The sequence below is a fragment of the Numida meleagris genome, chromosome 5 (genome assembly GCF_002078875.1).
Source record: "Numida meleagris isolate 19003 breed g44 Domestic line chromosome 5, NumMel1.0, whole genome shotgun sequence".
NCBI lineage: Eukaryota > Metazoa > Chordata > Aves > Galliformes > Numididae > Numida > Numida meleagris.
This window is the reverse complement of record NC_034413.1, coordinates 11,867,199-11,894,433: the sequence shown is the minus strand read 5'-3', so window position 1 is coordinate 11,894,433 and position 27,235 is coordinate 11,867,199. Positions and strand designations below refer to the sequence as shown.

Genomic DNA, 27,235 nt, shown 5'->3' with positions numbered 1-27,235 from the left:
CAGGTGGAAGTTCTCCATCCATTCAAACAGGGCTTAAAAAAAAAAAATTAAGAGCAGTTTCTGTTCAACTTTACTTTGAAACTGAGAGATCATTCTTCGCAAGCCAGGAATTATGATTTCAAAAATCAAATTAGCTGTGATATTCTGCAGGTGAGAAATACATTTCCACAGCTCTTAGAATAAATACAAATAACAGTACAGTATCAAAACTTGGGACAGCACCTGTAGAAGTATTTTCCCTTCTGAAGTTCTTGATTCTGAAGCACAAGAGGACAACCACCAGCAGAGACAAGCCAGAAGGCAGTATCATGCAAGGATGAATACAGAGTACTTAAAGCATAGCTCGGAAGTCCTGTATTAATAAGGACGTTAATACACATCCTATAAACAAACCTGGCAACATGCTGCATAATCCTTACACTTTTTAGTACCAGGTGATGCTCTCTATGACAAGCAGCCATTCCCAGCCCAACAGCCCCAGCTATCCATCCCTACCGACCCAAAGGTCCCATTTTCACCCACCTGCCCCCTCCCCTGCATCTCCCATTCCCATAAGAGTGCATGAATAGAGAATTGCAAACATTTCACACTGCACGTTCCACTCCAAGTCCTGGATGAGGGGCCTGTTTATTCTATGAATATTGCACTTATCCACTCATTGGATTTGATTTTTTTTTTCCTCAAGAATGCAGAGTATTTGGGAAAAAAAAACAGAAAAAAAAGTAGGATACAACACAGGAAAATATGAGTTATTAACAAGCTAGCTATGAAGATCTAAAATTAAATAGTACTAGTCCTATTCTGTTAATACTAGGAATATGAAAATAATGAATGCTTTACCAAATTCCCTTGTTTTTCATATAAGATAAAAGCAGTAACTTTCTTTTTAACTGAGGAAAGCAATGAATATATATTACAATAAAATACGATTCATTAAGATCTGAAAGTGATGAAAACAGTCATATAATGCCTTCGTCGAACTTTATAGCATCTTAATGGAAAGAGCCTTTGGAGTGCATCCACAAGGGCCGCATCCATGTTTTAGCTGTACCAGTGCATGTGAAATGCCATTTTTAGGAGTCAAACCATTAGCCAATTTCAATCTGTGAAATTACTGAGCACGTGCTGTTTTTTACAGAGATTCGAGATCCTGGCATGTGCCCATTGCATCTTTTATCTTGGAAAGCTTGGCTTGCAAAGGACTGGTACATATGGCTGCACCCACCCACTGCAAGGCTCAAGAGCTAAGAACTAACAGGAACTGCCTCCCACGGGGAAGGGCAGCCAACAAAACCGTATCGCTGCTGTTACAAGAAAGTGGGATGAACTGGGAGACGGAGGAAAACAGCAATTAAATCTTTCAGGCATTATATAAACCTCAATAACGAACTCAGAAGTGCTCATTATCATTAAAGTTGCAGTATACAGCAAGACACAATTTTCACATTCTCAAATTTTGTTCTACGGTGTTGGGCTTGGGGTTCTCTGTTGGTTCGAATTCAAGGCTTTTGGGACGGGGGGGGGCAGTGGTGACAGCAGCCGCCTCTCCCCTGGACAAGGGCTCCCTTCTGCTGCAGTTGGCATGGCCGGGGCCCCGCAGAGCTCTTCCTCTTCCATCTGGTTCAAGAACAGACAGAAAGAGGGAGATTTAAACAGTACTACTGATTTCTGCATTGAGTGCCCACTGAGGTGTATGCTATGTTTAAATATTGCTCTTGATCCAGTGTCAGTTCTGACAGATTTAGTCAATAAAGCTTAAGGCGACATGAACATTTCAGAGAAGAGCTAAAACGCTTCCAGCACTGCACTGTCCTTTGAGCCCCACTTCCAGCTCTGCCCTGCTGTCAGCTTCTCTGATGGACTTTAGGGCCTTTCCCTCTGTTTCACAGCTAACAAGGAAAATGGCTTGCAATTTTGGGGAACTAGCTGCTTGCCAATGGAAAAAAAAAAAAACAAAAAAATTGACCTGATATCTTTCAGTTGAAAGAATAAAACAATAACAAAAATAAATCACCTGTGATGACAGCAAGAGGAGAGGACAAAGAAAAAACAACAACTGTAGTTTTGGGGGCTGTTGGGGTATGGTATTTGCTTTGGCAGTGCCCTTTTAAAGTACAAGCATCAAAGGGAAGCCCAAACCAGAGCCTTCCTTCTGGGTGTGAAGCCCAGTGTGCCAGGCAGCAGCCCTCACTCATTGCTAACAAGCAGCTAATTTGCACCCATCTTTTCTGTGGGTGCAGGTGGGAAAGAAGGGCAGGGACAGCGACAACAGCACTGGCTTTGCAGCCTCATCTATTGGCTCTGGCTTTCCTCAGCCCCCACAAAGCTTTCAAGATGGGATGAAGGAGGAATTGGGCCAGTGTGTGCATTGGGCTGATGCTCGAGAAAAGCCTGGTGATAACACAGGCACCATCCATCTGTGCCAGCCAGCATCGTGCAAGGCATGTGGCACCTAGCATCACAAATGGCCACAAAAAGCAGCTTTTCCTTCTCAGACTGTACAAGGACTCCTGCAGCTCAGAGATGCTCTGGGCTCAGCTTTGCTGGATGCAAGTGCAACTGTTCATTGCAGTTGGGCTCTCCCATCTGAACTGTGCACTGCTCTCCTCTCCCTGGGTGGGGGGCTCACATCACTCTGCACCATACTCAGAGAATTCAGTGGCTCAATGCAGAAGATCTGGGAGCTGTGCTTCTACATCCCCCCAAAGAGACGACTTGGTGGGAATGTCTCTAAACAACTTTAGAATATTTTAAATAATAAGTTAATTCTTAATAAATATGTGCTTCAAGAAAATGATAATTATATACTGCACCTTTAAATAATGCACTTAGTTCTCTGCATTGGCTTCCATTTTGGTTTCTTGTATTGTTAAAGTGCATTAATTCAAAATAATGAACCACTTCCGCATCATTATTGTTAAAATAAATCATAACATTAATACAAGTCACTAAGTCACTACTATTAGTACTGCAGTCTAGCAGATAACTCTATGTATTGCTCTATTTAATACTGTCCAGCAGAAGAATATAATACTTCTATTATAATCTCACAACAGCTCCAGCAGTCTTTTATGGCTGCAACCATATTAGTACAACTAAAAATGGGGAGAAGTATGAGACAGGGCCACAATGCCTCAGATAGACATCCAGTAAGATGGAGCCAACTGGATACATACATATATATTATATAGTAAGATGTAAGGTACAAAGAGGACCCTGCACACTGATACGAGCTGTTGTGCAGATACACCTCCTTCTCCTGCCACCACAATTTAAAGGGATCCCAAACACCCTCCCCTCCCTGTCTGGATTCTGAGAGCTGCTCGGACCACAGCACTGTCTGTAGCCAGTTGTGGCACTTCGATGTTGTTTCAGCCACCTAAAGGACATCAGACAGATTAGCTGTAGGCAACTCTCTCAGTATTACCATAGCAATTAAAAACCCCAAGCCCCCCCCCCAAAAAAATTAAGAATAAAGACAAGAACAACGTATAAATTGTATAATTTTTTTTTGGCAGAGAAACATCCCCGGTAACACACAATATTGTTGTGCTATTTTACTCAGACCCTTGATCCCAGCTATTTTAAAGTCTTTGTAATCTTTACCTTCCAAGCCAAATTGGTATGAAGCTCTGGTGGAAAAAAAGGGCATGTATCTTTTTGTGTAAACCAGTAGTGAAATAGTATGCCTCTTCCCCTTAAAACAGACATACAATACTGCCTATTATTTAAAAGTATTAGATTTTGATTTTGAGTGATTAACAGAACCATTTTAAAAATAAAAAAAAGCAAGACTTTCTCAAGTACAGTAGGGATTTGGCCAACAATGTTTACAGTACAAGAGTTGGCTACCTCAAGAATAACTCCATATTCCAAGCCTTCTCCAATGGATGCCTCTCCTATTTCCCACCACACTATCTCCACCAGATGCCGCGTTTCAAAGCAGGAGTTAAAAAAAAAAAAAAAAAGCAAACAGAAATGGAACTAAAAGAGGCAGCTTCCTGGTTAATGTGTTTTAGACTTAATTGCTTTGATATTAAATCTCTGTGCCTGAAAAGCCCCGGCACACTTTCCAGTACAAGTGTACTTCTTGGATTCAAGTGGGAACAGAAACACATATTTGGCTCCTACTTCAGTTTTAAGTCTCTTCTGGTAAACCAAGATCAAAAAAAAGAAAAAAAGAATGTTAACCCAGAATGCACAGAAAAGAAACAAAACACGGAAAAACCATTCCCCAAAAATATACAAATTAAGGATGTGCAGACCGAGTTTGATGGCTTTTTTCCCCCTCATTGTAAACACTGATGTTGCAGAAGGTTAGAGCTATTTCTAATACCTTTGTGGGCCCTGCTAGCAGTCAGTATGCTTGGATTTGGACCAGATTGCAAAAAAAAAAAAAGCAGAAGCAACGCATTTGACAGCCATGTCTTCAGTGTCTTAAGGGACTTTTGTATATTTTGATATTATGATAAGTTTTGAGAAACTCTCTCTGTAAAGATACTCAACCAGGATCTCCTGGCAGAAGTCAGGCACAGAACTAAATAGGGAGCCTACAAAGTAATAAACGTGCTTAAGCATAGGGTTTGTAAGTTTGTCTTTACAAGCACCAGTAGGCATTGCTGCCCTAGAACACCTGAAATCAACTCAAAGAACAAGACAGAAAGAAAGGAAACAAGGAGCCCCCCCCAACCAGCACCACCTGATTGCCATTTCGGGTGAGTTAGCAGTAACAACAAAACACAGCTGAAGTCAGAGACCAAATCTCTCCACGATGAAAAGGCTCCAACTCTGGACCAACCAACTGTTGAGAATAATAAAAAAAAAAAAAGCTTCTCCAAAGGATTAGAGTCCCTCTGTGTTTCAGAAGATTCCATTTGCTTCTCACTGCAAGTTGTAGAAACACATCCAAAACTCTTGGGTATTCCACGTATGGACAAGAATGAGGAGAAAAGGGAGCCAAGATTGTAAGAGTTTGGCACAGAACTCCCCAAGTTGAGATGCATGTGTATTTCTCTCACGAAAGGCACACGTTTGGTTTCCTATCAATAACGGGAAAGATGGGATGTCATACCCTGTTACACATACAATATTATTAACAACTTCACAAAAAGGCAGTTGACTGCTGCATCTTCCTCATAGCTGCTTACAACATGTTAACCCCACAAACCTCTCCAGAACATGGCAGATTTGTCCTCAGCATAGACTCCTTTGTCCCTTTGTACAAACTGGGACACATGGGAAAGGTCTTTTTGTATAGCAATTGTTTTTTCCACGTGTACACAGCAGGAACAGTATAAATTAGGGAGGTTAAAGATATTGTAATATTAGTTCTTTTTCTCCAAATAATTTGAGGGCACCCAGCCCTTGAATGGCTTCACACCATTCATGATCTGGCAGTACCACCAGCCATTTGGGTTCCTTTCAAGGACCTCCATGCAGACACCTTCTTGAAACCCTGCAGTCTCCTCATCCCCTTCATAGTCTGCAATCGAAACATAGATGTCCTTGAGGTTGTTGTGGATGAACTGGGATTTTTCAATGGGCTTTGGCCTGACAGTGGACACAGGGATCCCGTTCCTCTGGGTTGGGAGGTTGGAGGTGGTCTCTGAACCCTCAGAGCCTGACCTCTCAGACTGCTTTCCCTTCGCATCACCAGGCTGCGGCCGCGCATTACTGAAGGAAGAATTCCGACGAACATTTCTAAGATGGTCTGTGGCTGTTAAAGACTCATTTCTGCGCAAGGAGCATGACAAGTTGTTATCCTTAGGTGGGGGAGACACAAACACCGACTGAGGCCGGACAGCAAGCTGCCTCACACCATTCCTCATTTTTACGGGTCCTGATGTTTTTGAAAATCCACCTGGAGGTTTGCTTGGGATGGGTGGTGTTGCACGTTTGCTCTGGTTGATGGTGTTCAAAGCCTGAACCCTCTTCTCTATCTTCTCTAAGCTGTTTGATTTGTTTTCATTTTTCCTGTTTCTGGCAAATGAGGTGTCGGTCTCTGTTGACATGGTTTCTTGCTGGTTATCAGGGAGAGCCAAGTAATGGGAAGGAGCCCAGCCTTCCATATCTCCATATTTCAGGTACCACCACCCACTGGCTTGCTTTTCAAGCACTTCCACTTCTACACCTGCTGGGAAGCAAATTTCAGAATCCTGTACTTTCTGGTATGAGTCAGTGGTCACATAGAAACACCTGGAATCATTTTCTTGCTCAGTTTTGGTGGGATGGCTAGAGCAGAAAATGCCACGGGAAGGAGCTGTAATGAGGTCAGCTGAGCCCCTCCTAACGTGATCATCGTGGTTTTCAGAAGCTGTGTGTGGTGGACTTTCAGACTCTTCACTTCTTGAACCTTTAAGTCCACCTCTGAGTTGCCCAGTTGGCCTCAGCTGACGCCTTAAAGTGCTGATATCCATCTTTTCTTGACTCTGAGAATCTGCCTTGTTCAGGAATGGTTTGGGCCTAACAATTGGTTTTGCTCTAATGGAAGGACTCTGCCCAGGCTCTTTCTTCATGCCTGTTCTTGGCATGCTACGTAAGCCAACATCTGAAGCTGATCTTGGTTTTGTCTCCTCACTCCTGGAATAGTGACATTTTCCAAGATCGGGCTGAATGTCTTTTTCCATCTTGGGCTTCACAAACGATGATTTAGGAGAGATGGAACATGGAGAGTTCCTTCGAATCAAGGAGAGAGAGGAGCTTTTCTGAGAATCAGAGTCTCCACTAGATTCCTTATTGGACAAAGCATCTTCCACATAACGCCTGAATCCCTCATTCTCGTAGATGGTCTCTTCTTCATTAGCAACATCCTCTGAAGACTCTCCTACTTTGAACTTTGCTTTCTGAAGTGATGACACAGGAGAGGGTTTGAGGGGCTGAAATAGTCGTTTTTCAGGAGTGCCCTCTTCACGATGACTTTCATTTACTTCACACTCTGAATCAAAGCCAAAGGCAGGAACATCATACTCAGGTTCTTCATATTTGAGCTTGTGGGGAGAGTCCTGGGTATCCCCTGAAGAAACCACTCCAGGCGTTCCTTCTTCAGAGTCTTTAGGTTTACTGGGTGGTGCTGGGGGAGGAACTTTTGGGCGGGTTAAAGTACTAGTTCTTCTATTTAAATTTGGCTTCTTCCTCTTGTCAATATAAGATGCTGGAGCCCATCCTTCCTTCTCTCCGATCTGCACATACCACCAGCCACCAGAATTCTTTTCTATAACCTATGAGATGATAAGGAACACATTACTTAGACAAAAATATCAATGAATTGCTTTTCGCTCCTTCCCTTTCAATCCTGTCCCCTGCAATAGCCAAGCACTGTTTTTCCAGTTGCACTATTAAGGCTCACCTCTGCTTTTTGTCCACCGCGAAAGCTTATCCCATCAGAGATACACGACTGGAACTCTGCAATGGTGTAGTATTCCACTTCCACAGAGGGTGGCTCTGGTGGTTTGGGCAACTGAAAACCCTATGGCAAATAGGAAGTTTTGTTTAATTAAACCATAAAAGCAGTGGGCTGAACAGCAGTATGAACAAGTATTTGCATTCTCAGATGTGCTCTTCACTGAATTCTTTCTTTTTGTGCAACTTCCGAAAGAGATGGGCCACAAGAGAGAAGGCTTTCTAAATATGCACTGTTCAAGATGCTTTTGCTAGCTATTAAAAGTGTGATAATCTTTACCTGAACAGTAAAACATTTTACTGATGGGGCATAAAGTGTGAACTGCTCTATCAGTCACAACAGCCCATTTACTCTGAGACTTTGTCCAGTAACACTCAGTTTTGGATGACTTGTCACAACTGCAGAAAACTGCATTACAACAGGCTCATGATAGATTCTGCCTATTGCCAAATATACTACTATAAAATGTAATCCTAATGAATTATTGCTCTTAATATGCTGCTAGATTTTAAACAATTTGAATTCTTCAATGATATGACTGAATGAGCATCCGCTGCAACAAGAAACAAGAGAGCTTTGCTCAGCTGAAGTGATAGAAGAAAGGGAAGAACTTCACTATAGGACCAGAAGATTCCAGTTTCTCTCTGTAATAGTCCCCGAACTTCTACTCAACACCAACATCCAAATGACAACAAAACCTGCATTTAAACTGTACAGTGGCTCCAGGAGAAATAAGATATTTACAGCCATTGTGGTAGCATATCAGACTCCTCTAAAAGCTATGTGCCTTTACATTAAGCTGTCACATTTTAAAGGGTTTTGTATATTTTTAAGGTGATAAATGGGACAAGAGTCCCTTCAAGAATTTCAGTATCAGAAGCTTTTCAGATTAGCACATTGCTCATCTACCAGAAGACAAGATGATGGTGAAGCTTCACAGCTCCTGCACTGCTTTGGGTCCAAACACTAAGACTCCAATACAGCAGGATCTCCTGAAGACAGGTCAGACCTGCCGCCAACACTGGAAGGCAACAGACACAATACAAGCCTAAGCCATTAATGGGAGAAAGGCAAATTACGTACTGTGCTTATTCACACCCTCATTTCTAAGATTTCCTCGTAACTAACAATCTGTTACACCACACACAGCATGTGGCACTGCACAGATTATGCATCACTGCATCTTAAGAACAGTGTTTAACAATGTTATAATTGGATGTTTCAGCACTACTAATTCTGAAATATAGGATATGTACAATATAATAAAGTGCTGCCAGATAACAGGATGGTTTGAATTTGAAGATGATAATTGGAAACACCTGACTTGCTTAGGGTTTCACATGTATTATCATTGTTATTTTCAGTATGGGATTATCTGTGGTAGTCTCATCAAAACAAAAATAAAGAGAAATAGAAAAAAATGCTAATTTGATACTCATCTAGTTGCTTGAGAGGCACCTCAAGTGACACAAATTGATCACAAAAGGTATAGCAAAGATTGAATACTATGTATTGTCTATCTACAAAGAAATTAGTGTGACTATTGTGCAATACATTACTTCAGATGAGGACTACTAAGGTGATGGTCCAAATGTCATCAACTGGTCCAAAATTCCACACTCCCAGCTTTGAAAATAAAGGATCATAGAAGGTCTTATTCCTGTAGCCCAGACCCTTCCAGTAGATCCCAAGTCACTTTAAACATATACAACAGTAAAGCTTAGCCACCTCAAAGATGGGAGCAATGGAAGGAGAGGAGACACTCCCAAGTGTTAAGACAAGTCATCTATCATTTAAGGTCAAAAGAGAGTCCTTGCAGAAGATATTCAGAAGAACTTCACAACTTCTAAGTCAGCCAAACAGGCTTTAATGCACATTCACAGGACATAGTAGGTTTACAGTGTTCTCCCTTCTTAAAACTTTTATTTTCCCATGAAAATAATCTTGCCACCAACTCTTCATATGGTTGAGGGGTTGGTATCAAACTGCTGGGTCAGATCAGTTTGAGCTCTACATCCTCAGCTGTGAAGGCTTCTTATATCTAACTCCCAGTAACTGTCTCATGTTCAGCACGAGCTTCTCCTTCTCAAAATACTCATTTCAGTAGGACTCAAAGTGACCCTTTTGTAGGTTCAGACATAACATAGCATCAAGATATTCTCATATGGGAGGTGGCTGCAATTTAAGAACAGTTCAATGTTTCCTTAGGGCAACATTTTGAAAAACAGAAATCTCCCAGTTAACATTAGGATATCTAGGTCTATTCAACAATAAAACAAACAGTCACGAAAATAAAGGATGTCTCAGATATGCCCCAGTGCCCCACACTTAGTACAACTGTACTGTAAAGCACCCACACACCTACGCCCACTGCTACTACACATTGTAAAACAATACAAACCAGACTGGACTCTCTTCGTGGGGGCGGCCTTGTTCTTAAATTCGGAGAACCTAAGCAGGAAAGAGAGGGGGAAAGCTTATTTAACTTGTTACGTACTGCTAAACACATTCCTCAGCAGCTCTCCTCTGTTACAATGAGAATATTAGAAACCAATATTTGAAATACTTAAGCTACCTTTGTGAAACAAGGCAGGAAACTATGAGGATATATTAGAAATACTAAGGTAACTTTGCTATTCATCTCAGCTAGGCTAGCAAATTTAAGAGGAAATCACTGCCAGAAAGTAGTGGATTGTATGTTCTGCTGCAAATGACCAGGCCATTGGAGACAAGCCAGTGAAGAATTGGCCTAGTATCTAGCTTCCCCCCCCAGCAGTAAAAATAATCCACTGTATTAGTAACATTTATACTGCCCTCTCTCGAAGTATCTTACCATTCCCTGCCCAGACAAGCATTAGCATCTGCATTTTGCAGATGAAGTAGTACAAAAATTATAGCAACTTGATCCCAGGAAAAGAGCAAAACGAATGCAAGATAAGATGCAAGTGGTCTCCTTGATCTGAACACACCACCACATCTTCTGCATTACTGGGGCTGGGGTGCAGCACATTTCATGGCGTTCAGAAGAGGGGAAAAAAACCTTTTCCTGAAATAAAATGTTAAGTCACCACATACTGGCTAAGATAAATAGGCATTCGCCAGTCTTTGTATAAAGTCAAATTTTATCACTATTAAGGAATGACGAGATATTTGGAGTTCCTGCAGATCTGCAGACAAGTGCAAAGACCTACACAGCAGGCTCAGCTGTAAGGTCAGCATACACAGGATCTAAGCTGACCTTGGGTAATGCCAACCCTGAAAGACAGAAAACAACAATTCATCGCAAGCCAATAGAAATCCACACTTCTTTACTGACTTACTTATTTGAGCTCTTTGTGGTGCTATCCTTGCTATGGCTGGAGATCCCTGGGCCAGTTTGGAAGCCTGCTTGTCTGGTGTCATCATGGCATTACCATTAGAGTCATTGCAAAGAATGGGCAAACTGATTTCCTTCTTGGTGATGTGTGTTTCTGAGGTCTCATTTTCTGCTTGAGTTTCCTTGTCGGTGGATTTCTTGTTCAGCAGGTTGCTGATCTCCATGATGTTTCCTATGATTTCCACTGGCCCAGTTAAGTTCTTTTTCCTAGATGGAAGATCATCTTTAGCCTTCTTCAGATATGAAGCTGGGGCCCAGCCCTCTTTGCCAAGATACCTGCAGGTGCGAAAGGAAATATCAACACATTGATCGCAGCCTTCTCAGGCATTTCTGGTGCAACAACAAAGGCAACGTTAATGGATGATGACATAAAACAAAACTTGGAGACCACAAAAGCTGATCTGAGTACTGAATTTATTACCTATTGACATCTCAAAGTCAGCTCAGCTAGTAGCAAACTGCAGACTACTGTTAAAAGTCACTTATAGAAAAGGAGTCTCTCTGGTTGTCTTGTGACAAAGAGCTTCACCGTTTTTGTTTCACGCCCCATCTAGACAGTACTAGAAAAATTCAGTATTCTTCCATACAGCAAAAAATGCAAGCCAGTGAGTAAAAGATTTTAATCCTTCCAAGCAGCAACTCAAAATGGAAAAGAGCTAAAATAAGAATGAAATTCATCCCCTCACAGAGCCCCTACATGTGCTCCATAAAAGGCCCTTGTGCAATCCTATCTCCTTGTAATTATAATAATGAATACTTCCCCTCTTCTCATAACTCCCAGTCCTGTTTGATCAGCTTTTTTATTTTTATGGAGAGTATGGGATTCTTAAACCACTGCAGCTTCCTCCATCACTGCAAGGTCAAGAAAAAAATTTGACTAGAAAAAAAAAACAGCTTTGATGGAAACTCATTTTCCTAAACAAGCTATGGGCTATTTGAAGAAATAAACTGGGAAATCTGAAAAGACACCTGAATCCAGCATGTGTTCCTGGAGCACCAGGCTGAGCTGCTCATGCTACACTTCAAACTGAAGTCATTCTTCCACAACTGGGCTTTTGGGAAGATGGTTTTTCTAACTCCTGCCATTCCTAACACCTCAGCAGGGATTTCAGATTACAATCAGACTCCAGGGAGGACCATGTGGATGAACTCTGCCTTCCCTAATGAAACCTTAACTTGCTGCAGAGTGAGTCACTGAAACCCTTCTCTTTCATCTCTCACGATACCCAAGGCAGGTGCTTGAACCATAAGTGGGAAAGCAGGCCCCATTAAATTCCTGGTGCTCAGGAAATCTGCAGGAAATACAAAGGTTAAAACAGTAGGACTCTAAGGCTCTTCAATGAACATAGAAATTCAGACTGCAGAGGAAGAAGCTGGGGGGGAGGGTGGGGGAATATCATCAAATAGCTTTCAATCAGATGCATAACTGTCATGCAAAGCAAGGATTCTGGGATTCACTGTGAGATTTCTGCACCAGGGCACACTCTGGGCTCATCCATCATATCTGGACATTCAAGGATGGCACTGGGACTTTACAGATGGAACAGGAAGATGCACTGTATGTTGGCTTCCTTAAATTCTCTTGTTAGTATCCTGCTGTACAAAAGCAAGTACAATCGCTGTACTTACAGCAAGAAGCACAAGGGTCTCTGTGTTCAAAAGCTTGCCTTTTCCTCCCCTCTCATCTAGATCAACAGGGACACAAAACAGAGATGCTGCTGTTCCCTACAGAAGCTTCCCTCTGTCACACATGAAGGCAAAGATAAGGGATCTTCCCTGTTCAGACAGTTCAGCAATGAGTTTTTCCAAGGATTCTGGTGTCAAAGAAAAACATCCCAAGAGCTTTGAGCTTTGTTTGCAGCAGGGAGACTAATAAAAAGTAATGAAGTGATAATGACTTGATTTGGCTTCTAAGAGATACGCAACAACTAGCTACTGATACTGTATCAGGATGCAACTTGGATCTACACTATTCTGTCCTCTTTGAGGATTTTCAGACAAACCACAAACTGATCCGAAAGGAAAAAAAACACTTCCATATGTTCCATACCCCCCATTATGGGGAGGCATCTCAGTACCATTTTCAAGTCCCAAAGACTTTTTGCTCCATCTGCTTTTGCAGTAGAGGGTTCTTCTGCAGAGCTACACCAGTGCTTTCTGCTGCATATGTAAGTTTGTTGTTATTGTTGTTGTTTTTGGAAGGACAGAGAACTTTACATGATTTGGAAATGTAAAGATCTTAGCTTGAGAGAGAAAGCTGTGTCAGCCAGCACACTGAACACTGCACTTTCAAAGGTTACTTTCAACAGAGCTTGATTGTACAAAATCAGCAAGAAACAACATTTTACATCCATCTTAGTTTGTGGGTGACTTAACATGCTTAAGATCAGAAAAGCAGCAACAGACAGGTTCTGTGCTGGCTTGTTAGATCTCCTGCCAACTGTGTGCGTTTGGATCAGCCCATATACCACCGCTGCTTCAGACCTCTGATCTCACACAGTTTCTCCCAATGAATAGAAGTGGCAATAGCTGGACAGTTCATAACTCTGGGCAACATACCCTCAGCAGAAGCTGTTGCTAGCTACTCCTTCCTATGAGTCAGTAAATTCAATCTGAAGTTAATGCTGAGCAGTAGCTGCCAGCAACTGCCAGCTTATTTCTGCAACTCCACAAATAAAACAATGCTTATATAAGAAGTCAAAGAGGCTTACACCTTAGTCCTTGAACCTGGTAATCTCAAACCCCTTTGCAAATATCACCTCAAAGACTACTCTCACCTATAAAATAGAGAGATCAAGAACTAAGGCAAAGGCTAACCAGCTTCAGAGAAGTCATGAACCAGTAACGACCTTCACTTCATGTCCAAGAGCTGAATCACAAACATCCTTCCTTCGTTTATAATCACAGCACACTGGAAATACCTCAAACCCCAGCCTAGGTCCCTCCCAGCTCCAGGCAGCTACTTACCACCCCAAGTGCACCTCATTCACTTGGGCTCAGGCTCAGAACAAAGCAGCAGGATGATAGCAAATCCTTTGCTTAGTGTGTTGTCACTTCAATGCTAGCAGGCACCATGAGATTACCTCCAGGTGAGGGCAATGATGGAAAGCAAGACTTAAATAATGGATGCTAACATCACTGGGAAGTGCACAGATCCACCGAACTCAGTGGAGCAGTATGAAGGACCCACATCAGAGTATTTGTTTCACTTCTCTGTATTTTAAATAATTTTTTTTAAAGTCATAATGTAAAAAATGAAGGAAAACACCAATACTATCTCTAGCTTCTGCAGCAAAGAAATGGGAGGGTTATAGAATGAGGTGCAGTGATTTGGTTCCCCATGATTCCAAACTCTCTCTGTTTATATTACATGAAGGAAAAAATGGATTCAAACCATAGGAATGTTTTAAAAAAAAAAAAGGCAGAAATGCCTGTGTGAGTCTGAGAGTCACATCTGCTTTCCAGCTCCAGAGCACTGGAATTACTCCAGAGGGAAGCAAACTGGGGGAGGAAAAAAAAAAAGAAGGAAAAAAAAAAGAAAAAAGAAAAAGAAGGACAGGAAATGAGGATCAGCACATGGCAAGGAATTTGGGGAAATTACATATTTAAGGTGGACCACGCTAATGTCTTTAAGGTGGATTCCATTTGCAAGCTGCTGGATTTGTTCGTATTTCTGGACATTAATGTGTGTGTTCAGGCTCTGCTATCCAGCTCAGCAGACAACAAGGCAGCAGGATTCAGCTGCAGCTTCTTCCTGCTTCCCTGCACACTCACTGCAGGAGAGGGAGTTGCTGCCTATAAAGCACTCAGTGCTCAGAACTCAGAATTGCTGAGGGTGAGGAACCTTTTTTCTGAGTGGTCCTGAACAGTATCATGGGGGCTTAAGCCTAATAAATAGCAGAAGTTCAAGACAGTTTGGGCTACAAAGGAGCAGCTTGCCAGGGACAGATCACTGCATCAACATTTCTCAAAGTGTTGCTGGTGGAAAAATAAGTTTTTAAGAGCCGACTAAACCTTGAGCCAGACGGCAGAGGACTACTGACACTAAAACACCCAACACACTCATACGGGGAGGAGCTAATCCACCTTTCAGCAAAACAGAGGCTGCTCAACCCAAAATGTCTCTTTAAAAAGAAAAGCCAAGGGCACGCTGCATTCCCAGCCTATCATTGAGAGGGTGGGGAACCCATTGGCCTTCAAGCAGATGAACGTGAAGGAGCCACTTCAGCAAGTGCCACTGTATGCCAGCATGCACTTCAGCTATAGAGCCTGACAAGCACACACTTGTGCTTTAGTTCCTAGAAAAACGTTTGGCTAGTTGAAAGGAGAGTGCAAGGGAAAGAAAAAAAGGGACTTCTATTTATTGTAGAGCTGTTGGCATGGCAAAAGGGAACCTACAGTAGTAATACAGCTGCATTTCAAAGAACACTGAAATAAACTGGAGATGTTTTGCATTGCTTCTTCCCTCACAAAACCTGCATGCTGTTGGCTCCGCTATCTTCAACTTTGGATTCCAGTCCTGTGAATGATTAAAGGAGAAAAAAATGTGACCTGACCAAACCCAGGCATTTTGAGTGCCTCCTATCTAGAGTACCTCCCTGACTCCACTGCTATCTTTATTAGCCTCTTCCCTCTGTGGGAGCATCAGATGGAAGACAAAAATCCATTTTCTAACTACAGGACATCAAGAAAAACAACAACATTGCTTTGGTCAGCAATTTCATAGCCCTCATTCATTACTAATGACTCAAGAAGAACTCAAAAGTAAGTTACAGCTTGAGGAGGGAAAGGAAAAAATCATTACAATTACACGCTGAACAGAAAGATGACTTCATGAGATGTCTTGCACTGCCTGAGAGATAAACCTGCATTTTAAGCTACCTGTAGCATCACTTCTTGTTTAAAAGGACATATGAGATGTCACAATAGTGCCAGATCCATACACCTGAATCCTATGTGCTGCGTAAGCCTAGATGGAGAAAACTTTTCAAGTACTGACACCTTGTATTCCTATCTTAGACACACTTAACATACATTTTTCCATAAAAATCTCCTTTTAAAGTGCTTAAGTCACAAGCCACTATGACTGTTATTTCAAATACATGAAGTTAGACACATGATGATAACTTCATCTACCCTTGGAACACAGTCCCTTCACATTCCTGACTCCCAGTCTGGATAAGCAGAAGTCAGATGAATTAGCTGAAGTGTCAATAAGTTTTATGAACAGCAATAGCCAGAAAACTCATCTTTTGTCCCTGAAAACAGCACAATCTACCCCAAACTGCTCAAGAGACCACAATTAGCCTCTCAGCTCATAAATGATTTAAACCTGCTGCAGAAGAACTTACTCTGGGAACAGATTAAAATTACATACAACAGAAATCCTTTTCAGGACTGTCATATCAACTCACATACGGGCTTTTAACTTGAAGGAAAAAAAAAAATTTCCACAGGTTAAGGAATTTCCCCACTGGAACAGTCTACAGCTTTTGCATACACTGTAGTATTACTTTAATCAACATCACACTGTCTTTGCCTTTTCTTTACGTTTCTTCAAGATGCCGTATGGATAATCTGGGTTTCCTTGCCCAGCTACAGAATTAGTTAAGCGCTAACATTAAGTGAACAATCAGAAAAGTTCATTGCCACAGGCCCTGCAAAAACGTGGCTGTGCAGCTTCTTTACCTGATGTACCACCATCCTTCCAGGTTCTTTTGGATGACCTCCACGGTGACCCCTTTTTCGAACCCAATCTCATCCTTCCCCTGGCTGGCGTACGGCTGGATAGTGACATATTTCTCTTCTAGTGAAGGGAGAAAAGGCAACATCAGTTAGGGTCAGAATTAGTCCAGCTGTTTTTCTGTTCTGCTTGCTTTTAAACTGTTATGCAGTGATTACGTGGAGCCATTGCAAAAGGCGGAGCCCAGCTCAGGGGCCCACTGATTATTTATGCTGACGACATGATAGATAATCAGCCCCTTGCCACTACCCTGCTGCTGATAATCACAAAGCATTTCCATGCCAGTAATGACACAAAGTCCCCTGAGAGCTTCCCCCTCCCCTCCCCATGTTCCTCAAGCGGGTAAGAGAGAGGATTTGTAGCTGGACTTCACTCCCATACTGTAACTTGACAGAATCAACCCAGCTGCCAAATCAGCCGAGCGTCACTGCGGGAGCTCCAGCCAGTTGGCTCTTTTGAACACATACATGGCTGCACGAAGCGCTGTGTTACTGAAACCTGAGCCCCAGGTCCCCAGAGGGACTGATGCTCCCCAGCACAGAGGGGCTGGCCCATCATGCTGCTCTCCCTGCACCTCTAGAGCAGCATGAAGTGGCAAGAATGAGCTCAAACCAGCATTTGAAGAAGCGACCTATGAATAGAAGGGCTTTGTGTTTAATAGGAGACCATAAAGCATCTTGCGGTCATGGGTTGTGAAGCGTTTGCAAACACACTTTTGCTAGACCTCACTCCAGAGAAGTACACAAGGGGCAGTGGTAAAGGAGAAGAAAGCCAAGACATACTTCAAAAGCACAGCCTAGATTTCAAGCTTGGTCTTTGACCCAAACACCCTACTCACCTCCAGCAGCTATCAGCTTTCTAGGCTGGTCAGAGGTAAGCAGATGTGCTGAGCCCAGGCCATAGGGCAGAGCAAACAGCCACCATCTCAGCATCTTCACCTACCCACAGGGAATCATCTCCTGCAGCATCCCCATCATGCTCTACGTCAATCTTCTCCTCTGTTAGCTTGAAAAACTACAGCTAGCATAGAAAACAGTTACCAAACTTCTACCTTGAACCTAAGCTACACTGCATTTAACAGCGTGGGTTTCTGTGGCTAGATCAGAGCAGGGAAGGCCATCACTGAAGTACACCCCAACAGCATTCCCAGCATTCTCTGCTGACAATCACAACAAGGCATGGCTAGGAATAAACAGGGGGTTGTCTGTGCACAGGCAGGGCATTAAGTGAATCCAGAGCTCCTGATCACTGCAGAACAAAGGAGCTATGAGAAGGTTGAGGCAAGCACTTTTAGAGAGAGAGAGAAGCAGACCCAACCATCTGCTGGGTTTTGTGGCTCAACTGCATTTTGTTGCTGGGTGAAGTATGGAAAACTGAACGAAAAATTCTTACTGAGACAGAGTAAGAAATACCTGAGAAATGGGGAAAAAAGTTGGCAGGCCGTCTGATGGCAGAAAACTCAGCAAAATGACATCTGAAATCAACTCCTTTCAATGGGATGTATTGGATCCTAATTTTGACAGATTGAAACCTGTCAAAACCTTTGCCTCCAAAAGGAAAATATTCTCTCCTACTCTCCATTAATGCAATTACTTTATTACTGCTAAGGAATTCCAGTTTGTGATCAATACCATCAAGATATGGCACCTTCCCTACAGACATACTCTGCTACAAGATGGGGTACAATGAGTGCTGAAGCAGCTAATGAAACCTGGCTTCAAAGTCTCAGGAGAGTTTTCCTTGCTGTCTTCCTGCCCTGCACAGTAAAGGCAGACTTGTTCTTTAAATAGATTAAGTGATTGCTGCTGGTGGAGTTGTGTGTCCAGTTTCATCACCCGCAAAGCCCCAAGCACTAAACTGAACTCTGGAAAATCCCTGGACAGAGGAGAGGGCCAAGAGGAAATTCAGGTACAGAGTTGCAACACAGTCCAGGGAAACACTGCACCAGACACTTCCAGGGACATTTCTAGGACAGCTACAAAGAGCGAAGCCACGTGCTTGCTCAACCATTAGAAGGCGGCTCTGCTTGGTCTCCCCAACACCAAAGCTGCTCTATAACTGAGGCTGTTGGACTTCCCCCTTTCCACTACAGCTACAGCAGGAGTCTCTCTGTTTCCCTTATTTTCTTCCTCACGTGCACCCTCTGCAGCTAAAGCCAGCTACTCAGCTAGTTGCAGCTCCTCTTGCCAGGCAGAACAGTCCCACTGTCTCCAGGGATGTGACCTCCCTCCTTCAGCAGAGGATGGGGAAAGTCATGACTCAGGCATTCACACCTGCATTTGCAACAGAGCCATCCAAACTCCCGCTCCAGCACAGTCTCTTGTGGCCAAGGAACAGCCATGTCTAGGTCTGAAAATGCAGGTGAAATCAAAGTTTGGGGAAAGGGTCCTTTGCAAACTAGGATGCAATCATCTTCCAAACATTAGCTCTCTTCCCACCCTACTCAAAATACTGTTTCAATTTTATGCAGGTTGCTCCAAAAGTAATGCCTCCTATTTATTTCCATACCAAGGAGAAGCCACATCCTCTGTTGGCACCTTTCCTGACCTTCCCACTATTGCTTAGGTTTAATGAGGAGAGACTGCTCCTGAACAGCACTCTGCCCCCAGTACTGTCATTACTGCTTGGCCTACTGCTGTCACTTTGCTGCCTTGCACCATACTCAGTACTGCCTGTCAGCGGCTCCAAATGACCAGAGACACTGGCCAACTCTTGAAACAAACAAGGAATTGCTAGGGAGGGTGTAATCCCATCCAGGGGTCCTAACACTAGGATGCACAGGTGAGACTGGTGGTCTTTCTGAGCTGCCACTGTCTGTCTTACTCTGTCCAGGAGCAACTTCATTTTCAGATGTTCAGTCTTTTAACTCCTCTTTGAGAGGAGAGGCTTCAGGAGATTCCTCTCTGCGGGGAGGGAAGGGGAAATTAAAAAAAAAAAGAGACTGAATGGAAGTGGAAGGCTGAGGGAGAAGTTCTCCCATGAAACAAGACAATCATAGCTGGGTAAAAATCCACTCAGAAAAAGAGGGTCCTACAAAGCTTGTCTACAGCAGTTCTATTTTTAAGCTTACAGATCAAAACCAGGAAGGGACCGTTAAAATTTCCCCTTGCAAAGTGCTTTCAAAGCAAAAATTACGGTCGTTTCCAAGATTACACACATTTGGTTTCTGTCAGTGGTGCAGAGGATACCACAAACACACATGAGGTTTGTAACTTAAACAGTATTCTGAAGACACGGGTCCCCTTGCAACCCAAGTGTAATTCCGGTTTGCTTCTCAGAGACTGTCTCCAGCCAGAGGATGTTACGCATAAACCAACATTTGCTGGAGGGAGCAGTGGAGCTTTCAATAGATGTGTCACTTAAGAGGATTGATGTAGCATTCAACATATCAGATTACAATTCACAAGTCTTTAAGAGAAGATATTTGACACTTTATGATTGATATGTAAAGTTACTGGGAAGACTTAACACAGATGAACGGCTTCATGCGAGAATCAGCAGAGCAGCCGCCCGTGGTAAGACACTGCATTGAATTACGCTGACAATTCTGAAATATGCTGCATTTGTTCAGATACTGTGACAGGCAACAGTATAGAACACACGTCAGTGAACCAACCCAGACCAACCATGTTATGTGCCCAGATCTACAAAGAATTCACAAGTGTTTAATCCTGATTCTTCAAGTTTGGACTTAACAATTACCAGCAAGAAAAAAAATACCAGCAAGAATATAATTTGTATTCCCCAGTTGCAGCTTCCATTACATCAACTTCACCACTGAGGTCAAGTGGGCAGAATAAGCTTTATTACGTGATATGAAACACATACACCAGCTACAGGGCTGCATTCTGGAAATAGAGAGCCTGATTCCCCACCAGGATCAGCTAAAAATGGCACAAAGACACCTCTGTTCTTAGTATGTGACATTCAGAGACCTGTTAATAGCTCAATCAGGTAATTTTGCTTATATTTCTACATTTCTAGTTTGCAGGTCAAAGATATCTTCCCCAGCTGAACTAAAGGAGATAACTCCTCTACTGGAAATTCAGCTTCACTTGTAGATCTGAGCAAGGCATGTATGAAGAAGCAACACCTGTTTGGCAGAGAGTTACAATACAAGCCTGTCACATCATGCATTATCCAACTGCAACCCACTTAGCTTAGAAGGGAAGGATTAGTATGTGCCATTCTTTCCTCCTGGACACTGACACGTTTAAAACATGCACAACAAGAATTTCTGCCCTGTTTGCAGTACCAGACCCACACCACCCACTTGCAGCATTCCCAGAGCTTCTGGCAGCCCACCACTGAGTCCACTTGTTACTACAAAACCCCACTTCCCCATCAGCCTTTCTCCTCCTTCCTTTTCTTCTCCCCAAAGGCACGCTTCTATTTTACTGTTTTTTCCTCAAGTCTCCTCAGGAAAGACAGTAGAGACTTGGAAGCAACATTTAGAGAAGCTGAGAGCTGAGGCCTTTCCTATATACAAATTACAGTCTAGTGATGATGCAGCTTCTCCTAGCTCTGAGATCAGAGTCCTGTTTGAGACTGCTGGAAGCAACGTGAAAGTAACTCACATCAAGCAATCCAAAGCCAGGCCAGGACAATTTAACAGTGCCTACGCATCTTCTTCCATCTTTTTTCAGATGCAGTTTAATAAAGCACAACTTTTTGCATGAAAAGTACTTATAATATTGCTTTTAAATCACAATTTACATCTGAGCAAGAGTACCTGTAGGCACCTTGGTAACATTCATCAAACAGCAAAAGGTCATTTTTGCAGCCGTAATGTAGTAGGGACTGAAATACTTCTTCCATCTCATCCAGTCTGTTTTATTGGCTATGATGTAACACACTAGCTGGAAAAAGCTAGTGATGCCATATTTAACTCATTATGATCTGGGAGGACTTCATGCCAACAACATTTATTCTTGTATAACGGCAGACCAAGACAATAATGCTTCACAGTATTTTTTGGTCTAGAACTAGAGCTTGTCGTTAAAGAGTCAGCAAACATGTTCATTCCATCACCCTCCCTTTAATCAGCAAACACCTAAACATATTCGCTTTTGTTTCATCTGCTGTATTTTTGTCTACAAGAGAAAATGGAATCTCAAAGAAATTTTAGACACTAGATATGGCATTTTCTATACCAGGTGCCCCACTAAGACAGAGGAAAAACCTCAAAACAGCTAAGATGAAACTACATCAGTTCCTGAAGAAACTAATTTTCAGACAGAGCAAGGCACTAAACTTGACAGCCTAAGAGGTTCCCTCCAATCCCATCTGTCAAACCCAGATTTCAGATTTTACACGTGTGCTCACACACACACTTGAGTTATGAGGTGTCTTGAGAAAGGAACTTTGTCCCTCCTCTGGCTGTCTGGATTTATACTTACTCTCAGGTCAAGGAAAGCAGACCTATGGTTTTACTGCTGGAGTTGTAACACAGAACTTCAGTAGCAGTTTCCAAATCTTCCTTATTCAATCTTCCCAATTCCCCTGGCACTGGTTATTTCAGATTCCTTCTAGTCTATCACCAAGGTAACAGCTCCTTTCCCCAACATCTTCAAAATCCTCTATCACTGCTGCTCCCCTCAGCTAGACCTCAGGCGCTTCCAACTCTTTTGCACAGCGACATCCTCTCTTTTGCTCCCTTCCCAGCACACTGCTGTTGCCCAGAATCACTCTGGTTCTCCTACTACTTTTCTATCAGGTGTGGCACCCAATTGAATTGCCCCACCTTCAGTTTTTAAGCCTTAGGGCTACCATCTTGCTTTAATATCCTACTTCACACAAGTGTTTTGCTCCCCTTGCATTTCCCACTCCTACAAATCCTTTCATCTTTCCCCACTCAGCTCCATGCCTTTCCCATGATGCTTCATCAACCTGAGTAGGCTCCCTCCTCTGTGGTATCAAGTAACCTGAAAACTCTCAAATCCTTACTAAAATAAGCTTCACCTACCCCAGCTTCCTGCCTTGCCAAACAAGCTTAGTTTTAGTCCTTCTCTAAAAGCTTTTAAAAATACCAAATAAGTATCACTTTCCACTGTGAAAAACCTTTTGGTCGTAATAAGATGCATGCCAAATTGCCACTTGCCCAGGCTCCTTTGATGCATGAGCTCTCCTTCTCTTTGTTTAGGCTATAAAATATTTGGGACTGGAACCTTGCATTTATGGCAGTGAAAATACCACGCACATTTCCAGCCCTGCATAATCAGTCTCAACTCTCCCAGGCAAATGGCCAGCACTCAGACATTTCTGCTTCCAAGTTCTGAACGCCCTGCATTGCACACCCTTCCTTCACCTAGATTTTAGAAGTTCGCTCTCTTCTCTCTCCATAAACAAGCGTGCAAGCTATCTGCAGTGCTTCAGGAGTCAAATAAGGGAGCAATTTCCTTTGCTCATCTGGTGCTTGGACATGCCCCCAACTTTCTGTGACCCCAGTCTGGTTGGAAACGTTAGGGGGAGGATGGAGGGTAGCTGGGCTAGAAATTAGCCAATTAACGATTTCTCAGCAAAATGCAACAGCCCCAACCCTACATCTTCCAAACCACAGAAGAATTTTCTTTCAAAATACTTTCCCCTCAGTCAGCAGTCTGCTCACCCTCCCCCCTTTGTCAGACCTGCTTCTGGAAAAAGTCTCTGTGCTCCAGAGAGAGACGCGGCGACTCAACACCGGCTGTGCTTTCGTTGTCTAAATATTCTGCAGAGAAAATAACTAGCCACAGCTATCAAATGCTATCATCTGCAGACAGGAGCGCTTCAGCTTTTGTCTTTCTCCCAATCCTTCCTGTCCTTTTTTTTTTTTTTCTTTAAATAGCAGAAAACATCATGCCAACACACACACACAAAAGAACAATAATGACATTTCTTCTAAACAGTTCTGTATTTCACATGCTTGCTCTTCAACCAGCAAAAGGTAATAAACATTTACTACTCTCCTTGGAGCACAAGGATGGGGGGGACAGGACAAAAGGAAGAAACTAAACTACATCTAATGCTCCATGCCAATTTGAGTTGGCACTTGGAAGTGGCAGTCAGGCTGCCACAGGCAGCAAACGGGCTGCAGAAGGATGCACTTGGGCAAGGAGATGGCTTCAAGCCTCAAAAGTAATTTGGTGGCTTCTGAGCTGTCTCCCCTCTGCTCCATCACCCTCCCCACAAGTTAGGCAAGCACTAGGAAGACCTATAGTTTCCAAGCTAGAACTTTAACTCTTTCATTGGATAGCTTATTTCTTGTGCTAGCAGCTCCTCTTCAGTAATAGGCTCAATTTGCAGAAATACAGCCTGTGTGTTGCTACACTGTTGGCATGAATAAATGTAAAGTACTCTCCTGCACTGTACCAGCTCCAATGAGAGTGCTGGGCACAAACCCAGAGAAGCAGTAACTTACAGCAAATATCTGGCATATAAAACTGCATGTAAACTCCCTTTTTTCCCCCAATCAAACTCTAATAGCACAAATGACTTCTTGTGAAATAAGCCCATAAACAATCCCAAGCCCTCTTCTAGGGGAAGTTTCAAGTAAATGCATTTGTAGAAACAGCATTTCACCTGGTGCAAGAGAACATGAACTCGGCAGCTTGTGGGTCCAGCAAGGGTCAGTCTGAGGAAAACTACAAATGTTCAGGCTTCTCCTCACAATCAGCATTTGTATTAAGTTAAGTCCCAAAACTACAGGCAAAAGTTTAGAATATATACCATATTTAGAAATATTCAACTTAAAAAAAAAAGCTCTGCAACAACACAAGAAACATAAACCAACATAATCTCTTAGATCTGGGCACACCACAGATGGTTTTCAAGAGAAAACTTTAGCAACAAATGTCATCTGTTTCTCTTTGTAAAAACAGACTACAGCTGTTCTCTTTGCAGATTTTTTTCCAGCTTTATAAACGGAGCACTACTACAATATTCAATAATTTGTCTTTCATCTTTCTTCTTTGCAGACCCAGCAACATTACTCCCAGATATCTGAGATTTGGGGTTGCTCAGCCTCTTTAAAGGTCTCTGGAAAGAGACAAAGTAAGCCTCAAGTTGCCTCCAAAGTCCTGGCCTTCAGACCCATGTTTAATTCTTTTTGTTAGGGCTTAAGCGGTTTGATCTCAGAACTAGTTGGTAAAAAAGGTTCTATTTATGCTTGAGTACCACTAATGAAGGGAAGCATCCTTCTCAGCTTGCCCTGAACTCCAGTGAACTCTCAGAGCTAACCACTCAAAAAGCTGGGACTATCTCAAGCAGAATATTGCTGGGTGGGAAGAATTTCAGCCAAAATGTTTAATTGAATTTATTTCCAAGCAAGAGGCCAAGCAGGGGAGGGGAAGCTGTTTTCCCTGCATTAAGCAGTTTGAGGAGCCTCATGCTCTTCTGCACTCTGGAACAAGGGCTCGAAGGCTAGCAGCAGCATGTGCACAGTTCAAGCATTCTGTCATTTCTGTGCAAACCCACCCAAATTTGGCCTTGTTAGAAGCCTTCGGGGCTGGAATGGGAGGGAAAGAAGGGAAAAACGAGTCTCTTCTGACCTCACATAAACTGTGATCTGTTAGAGAGCAGTGGGCTGGACACCCAAAGAGACTCATACTTCTACAGCTGCAGTTTGGAAGGGATGGATGCCTGTACAGGCTGCAACTAGACCAGATGCACACTACCTCCAACATGTCCCCAAGTGTTCAGATCACTTTCTTTACTTCCCATCAACCTATTCCAGTAAGAACTCCGTAATCTCCCATCTGAAACGACATTATACACCTTAGTTTTAGCTAACATGGCCGGTTACAGCTGAAATGCATTGGAGAGAACTCATACAAGCAGATTGTCCTTGGAAGATGCTCAGTCCTTGAGATGATGCCATGATCTAGTTTGAGATAAAGCACATTATCCAACACAGTTTGAAACCCAGCACTATTTGGGCCTAAAAGGGAAGAAATTTTTACAGAGCAAGACAAAGGCTGCGAGAGAAGAGACTGTGTGGTGGGGAAGACTGCCAGGGAAGACAGTATGACACCAGCCAGAGGGCAGGGCTGGAAAAGATGTATGCGCAGATGATGAGTGGAAGAGGGAAAAGAGGGGAATGCAGCTTAGATTCTTGAGTCTAACCAGTGCACTGTGCTACAGGACTGATCCTGCAGCCTTAACATTTTTAGAGTTTCGTTTGTGATATAGTATGAATAGGAAAGAAAACATATGTTTAAACTGGTAAACAGAGTGCTTAGAAAACTGGTTCCCCAAAGTTCTCCTAGTTAAATTGTCAGGAAGCATTTGGCAGAGTTTGATACGAAAAAAAAATAAGTAGCTCCCAAACTCTTTGAGCGCATAAGCTGTTTCCCCCCCACAGTCCAGCATCTCTGCTTATTGTTTTTATCTTTTTGACACCTTCGGTGCGTATCTGGTGACTAAGAAGCAGGATCTTGCTTTAGGAAGTTAGCATTGGTTGATGCAGGGTGAAGCTACTCTAGGGAAAGACACCCCTCTTGTTATTTTGGTTTCCTCAAAGATACTTCGAAGCACAGGTAAAATGTCAATGAAGTTACTCGTTGCTTGGAATCTTCACAGGTCTGTGCATAGAACTGCCACCAAAACTAAGTTTGAAACTTCAGAAGTACATTCTCTCTTTACTGGGAGCTGGTAAGCTTTTCTTCTGCTTATATCAGGTTCCATTCTCTCAGTAAGGTTATGTAAAACTCACACAGTGGTACAAGTCTTGGGTTCCCTTCCCCCTTCCTTTATAAAGTGCAATGAATACCTGGGTGATCCTGCAAGGAAGTGGGGAACAGAAGAGAAAGGGGTACTTTTACTCCAGGAAAGATGAATTGCATGCTCTAGGAGAAGCACTTGGTTTGGAAGGTTCCTCAGCAGATTCCATATGCAACTTCAAAACACGAAGTAAGTTCAATTTTTCCCCCCCCCCATGCTCCCACCAGACCAAAGCTAAAAAGATGCTGCTAGTGGTGGTATCTCAAACAACTAGGACTGACATCCAGAAGCTCCAGAACTTCCCTAGATGTCTGCTTTCAGTACTAAGCACTGCTCACAAGGAAGAGAGGAGACAAACTGGAATGATTCTCATCTTTCTGCACCAAGCACTTTTCCAGTACACGCATCTCTGATCTCTTTGGTCATCTCTGATCTCTCCGGCATACTTCTTTTTTGCCTTTTAATAGCCCTGAACACATCCCTTGTACTTACTATGGTAGTAAAGACTGAGTACAGATGCGCCCAAAGTTAAAACACAACAGATGTGAACTTTGCCATCCTGCACAAGCAGTCACAATACAGAATTACACATAATTACTTGCCTCCAGTTTTTGGGGTGCCTAACCCTGGCTCCAAGACACTCCCAATCTGTGATGTATGACATACACATCAGAACTGTGGAGCTTCAGCCTCTCTCTAACAGTGTACCAACGACATAGACCCCAGGGACTACTCCAGTGCACAAAAGCTAAGGCAGCAGCATGGTTTTTGGTGTGCCCTTAGGGCTGCTGCCATAGGAAGCTATTCATTCACCTCGACTCTGCTGCCTGTTGACTATCCCGCCCAGCGTCCATCGCCGGTCCAGGCGCCTCAGGTGAGCCTTGCGTCGCTTAGAAACTAGTTTGGAACACAGATGGAAACATAAAAGGAAAAAAAAAATGATGGGAGGGTGAGAAATAAAAACAAAACATGGTATTTACCAGCACCAGTCTTGTTAAAGGAACAGGTTAGGTGGAAGGCA

At 42.9% G+C, this 27,235-nt stretch overlaps 1 protein-coding gene across 7 annotated transcripts in view; it reads right to left on the bottom strand.

The window, feature by feature from the left end:
* Positions 1,497-27,235, bottom strand: part of SH3PXD2A (SH3 and PX domains 2A) — a 232,194-nt gene continuing 206,455 nt past the window's right edge. For 5 of the 7 annotated variants that reach the window (XM_021399630.1, XM_021399635.1, XM_021399634.1 and 2 more), the window contains 6 exons: positions 27,028-27,111; positions 16,464-16,581; positions 10,720-11,051; positions 9,801-9,850; positions 7,346-7,465; positions 5,325-7,217 (listed from right to left, as the gene is read on the bottom strand). In XM_021399630.1, coding sequence (XP_021255305.1) covers positions 5,325-7,217; positions 7,346-7,465; positions 9,801-9,850; positions 10,720-11,051; positions 16,464-16,581; positions 27,028-27,111 — 2,597 coding nt within the window. Of the gene's footprint in view, positions 7,218-7,345; positions 7,466-9,800; positions 9,851-10,719; positions 11,052-16,463; positions 16,582-27,027; positions 27,112-27,235 lie in introns of all 7 variants that reach the window. The other 2 variants (XM_021399629.1, XM_021399631.1) reach the window with 2 other exon arrangements.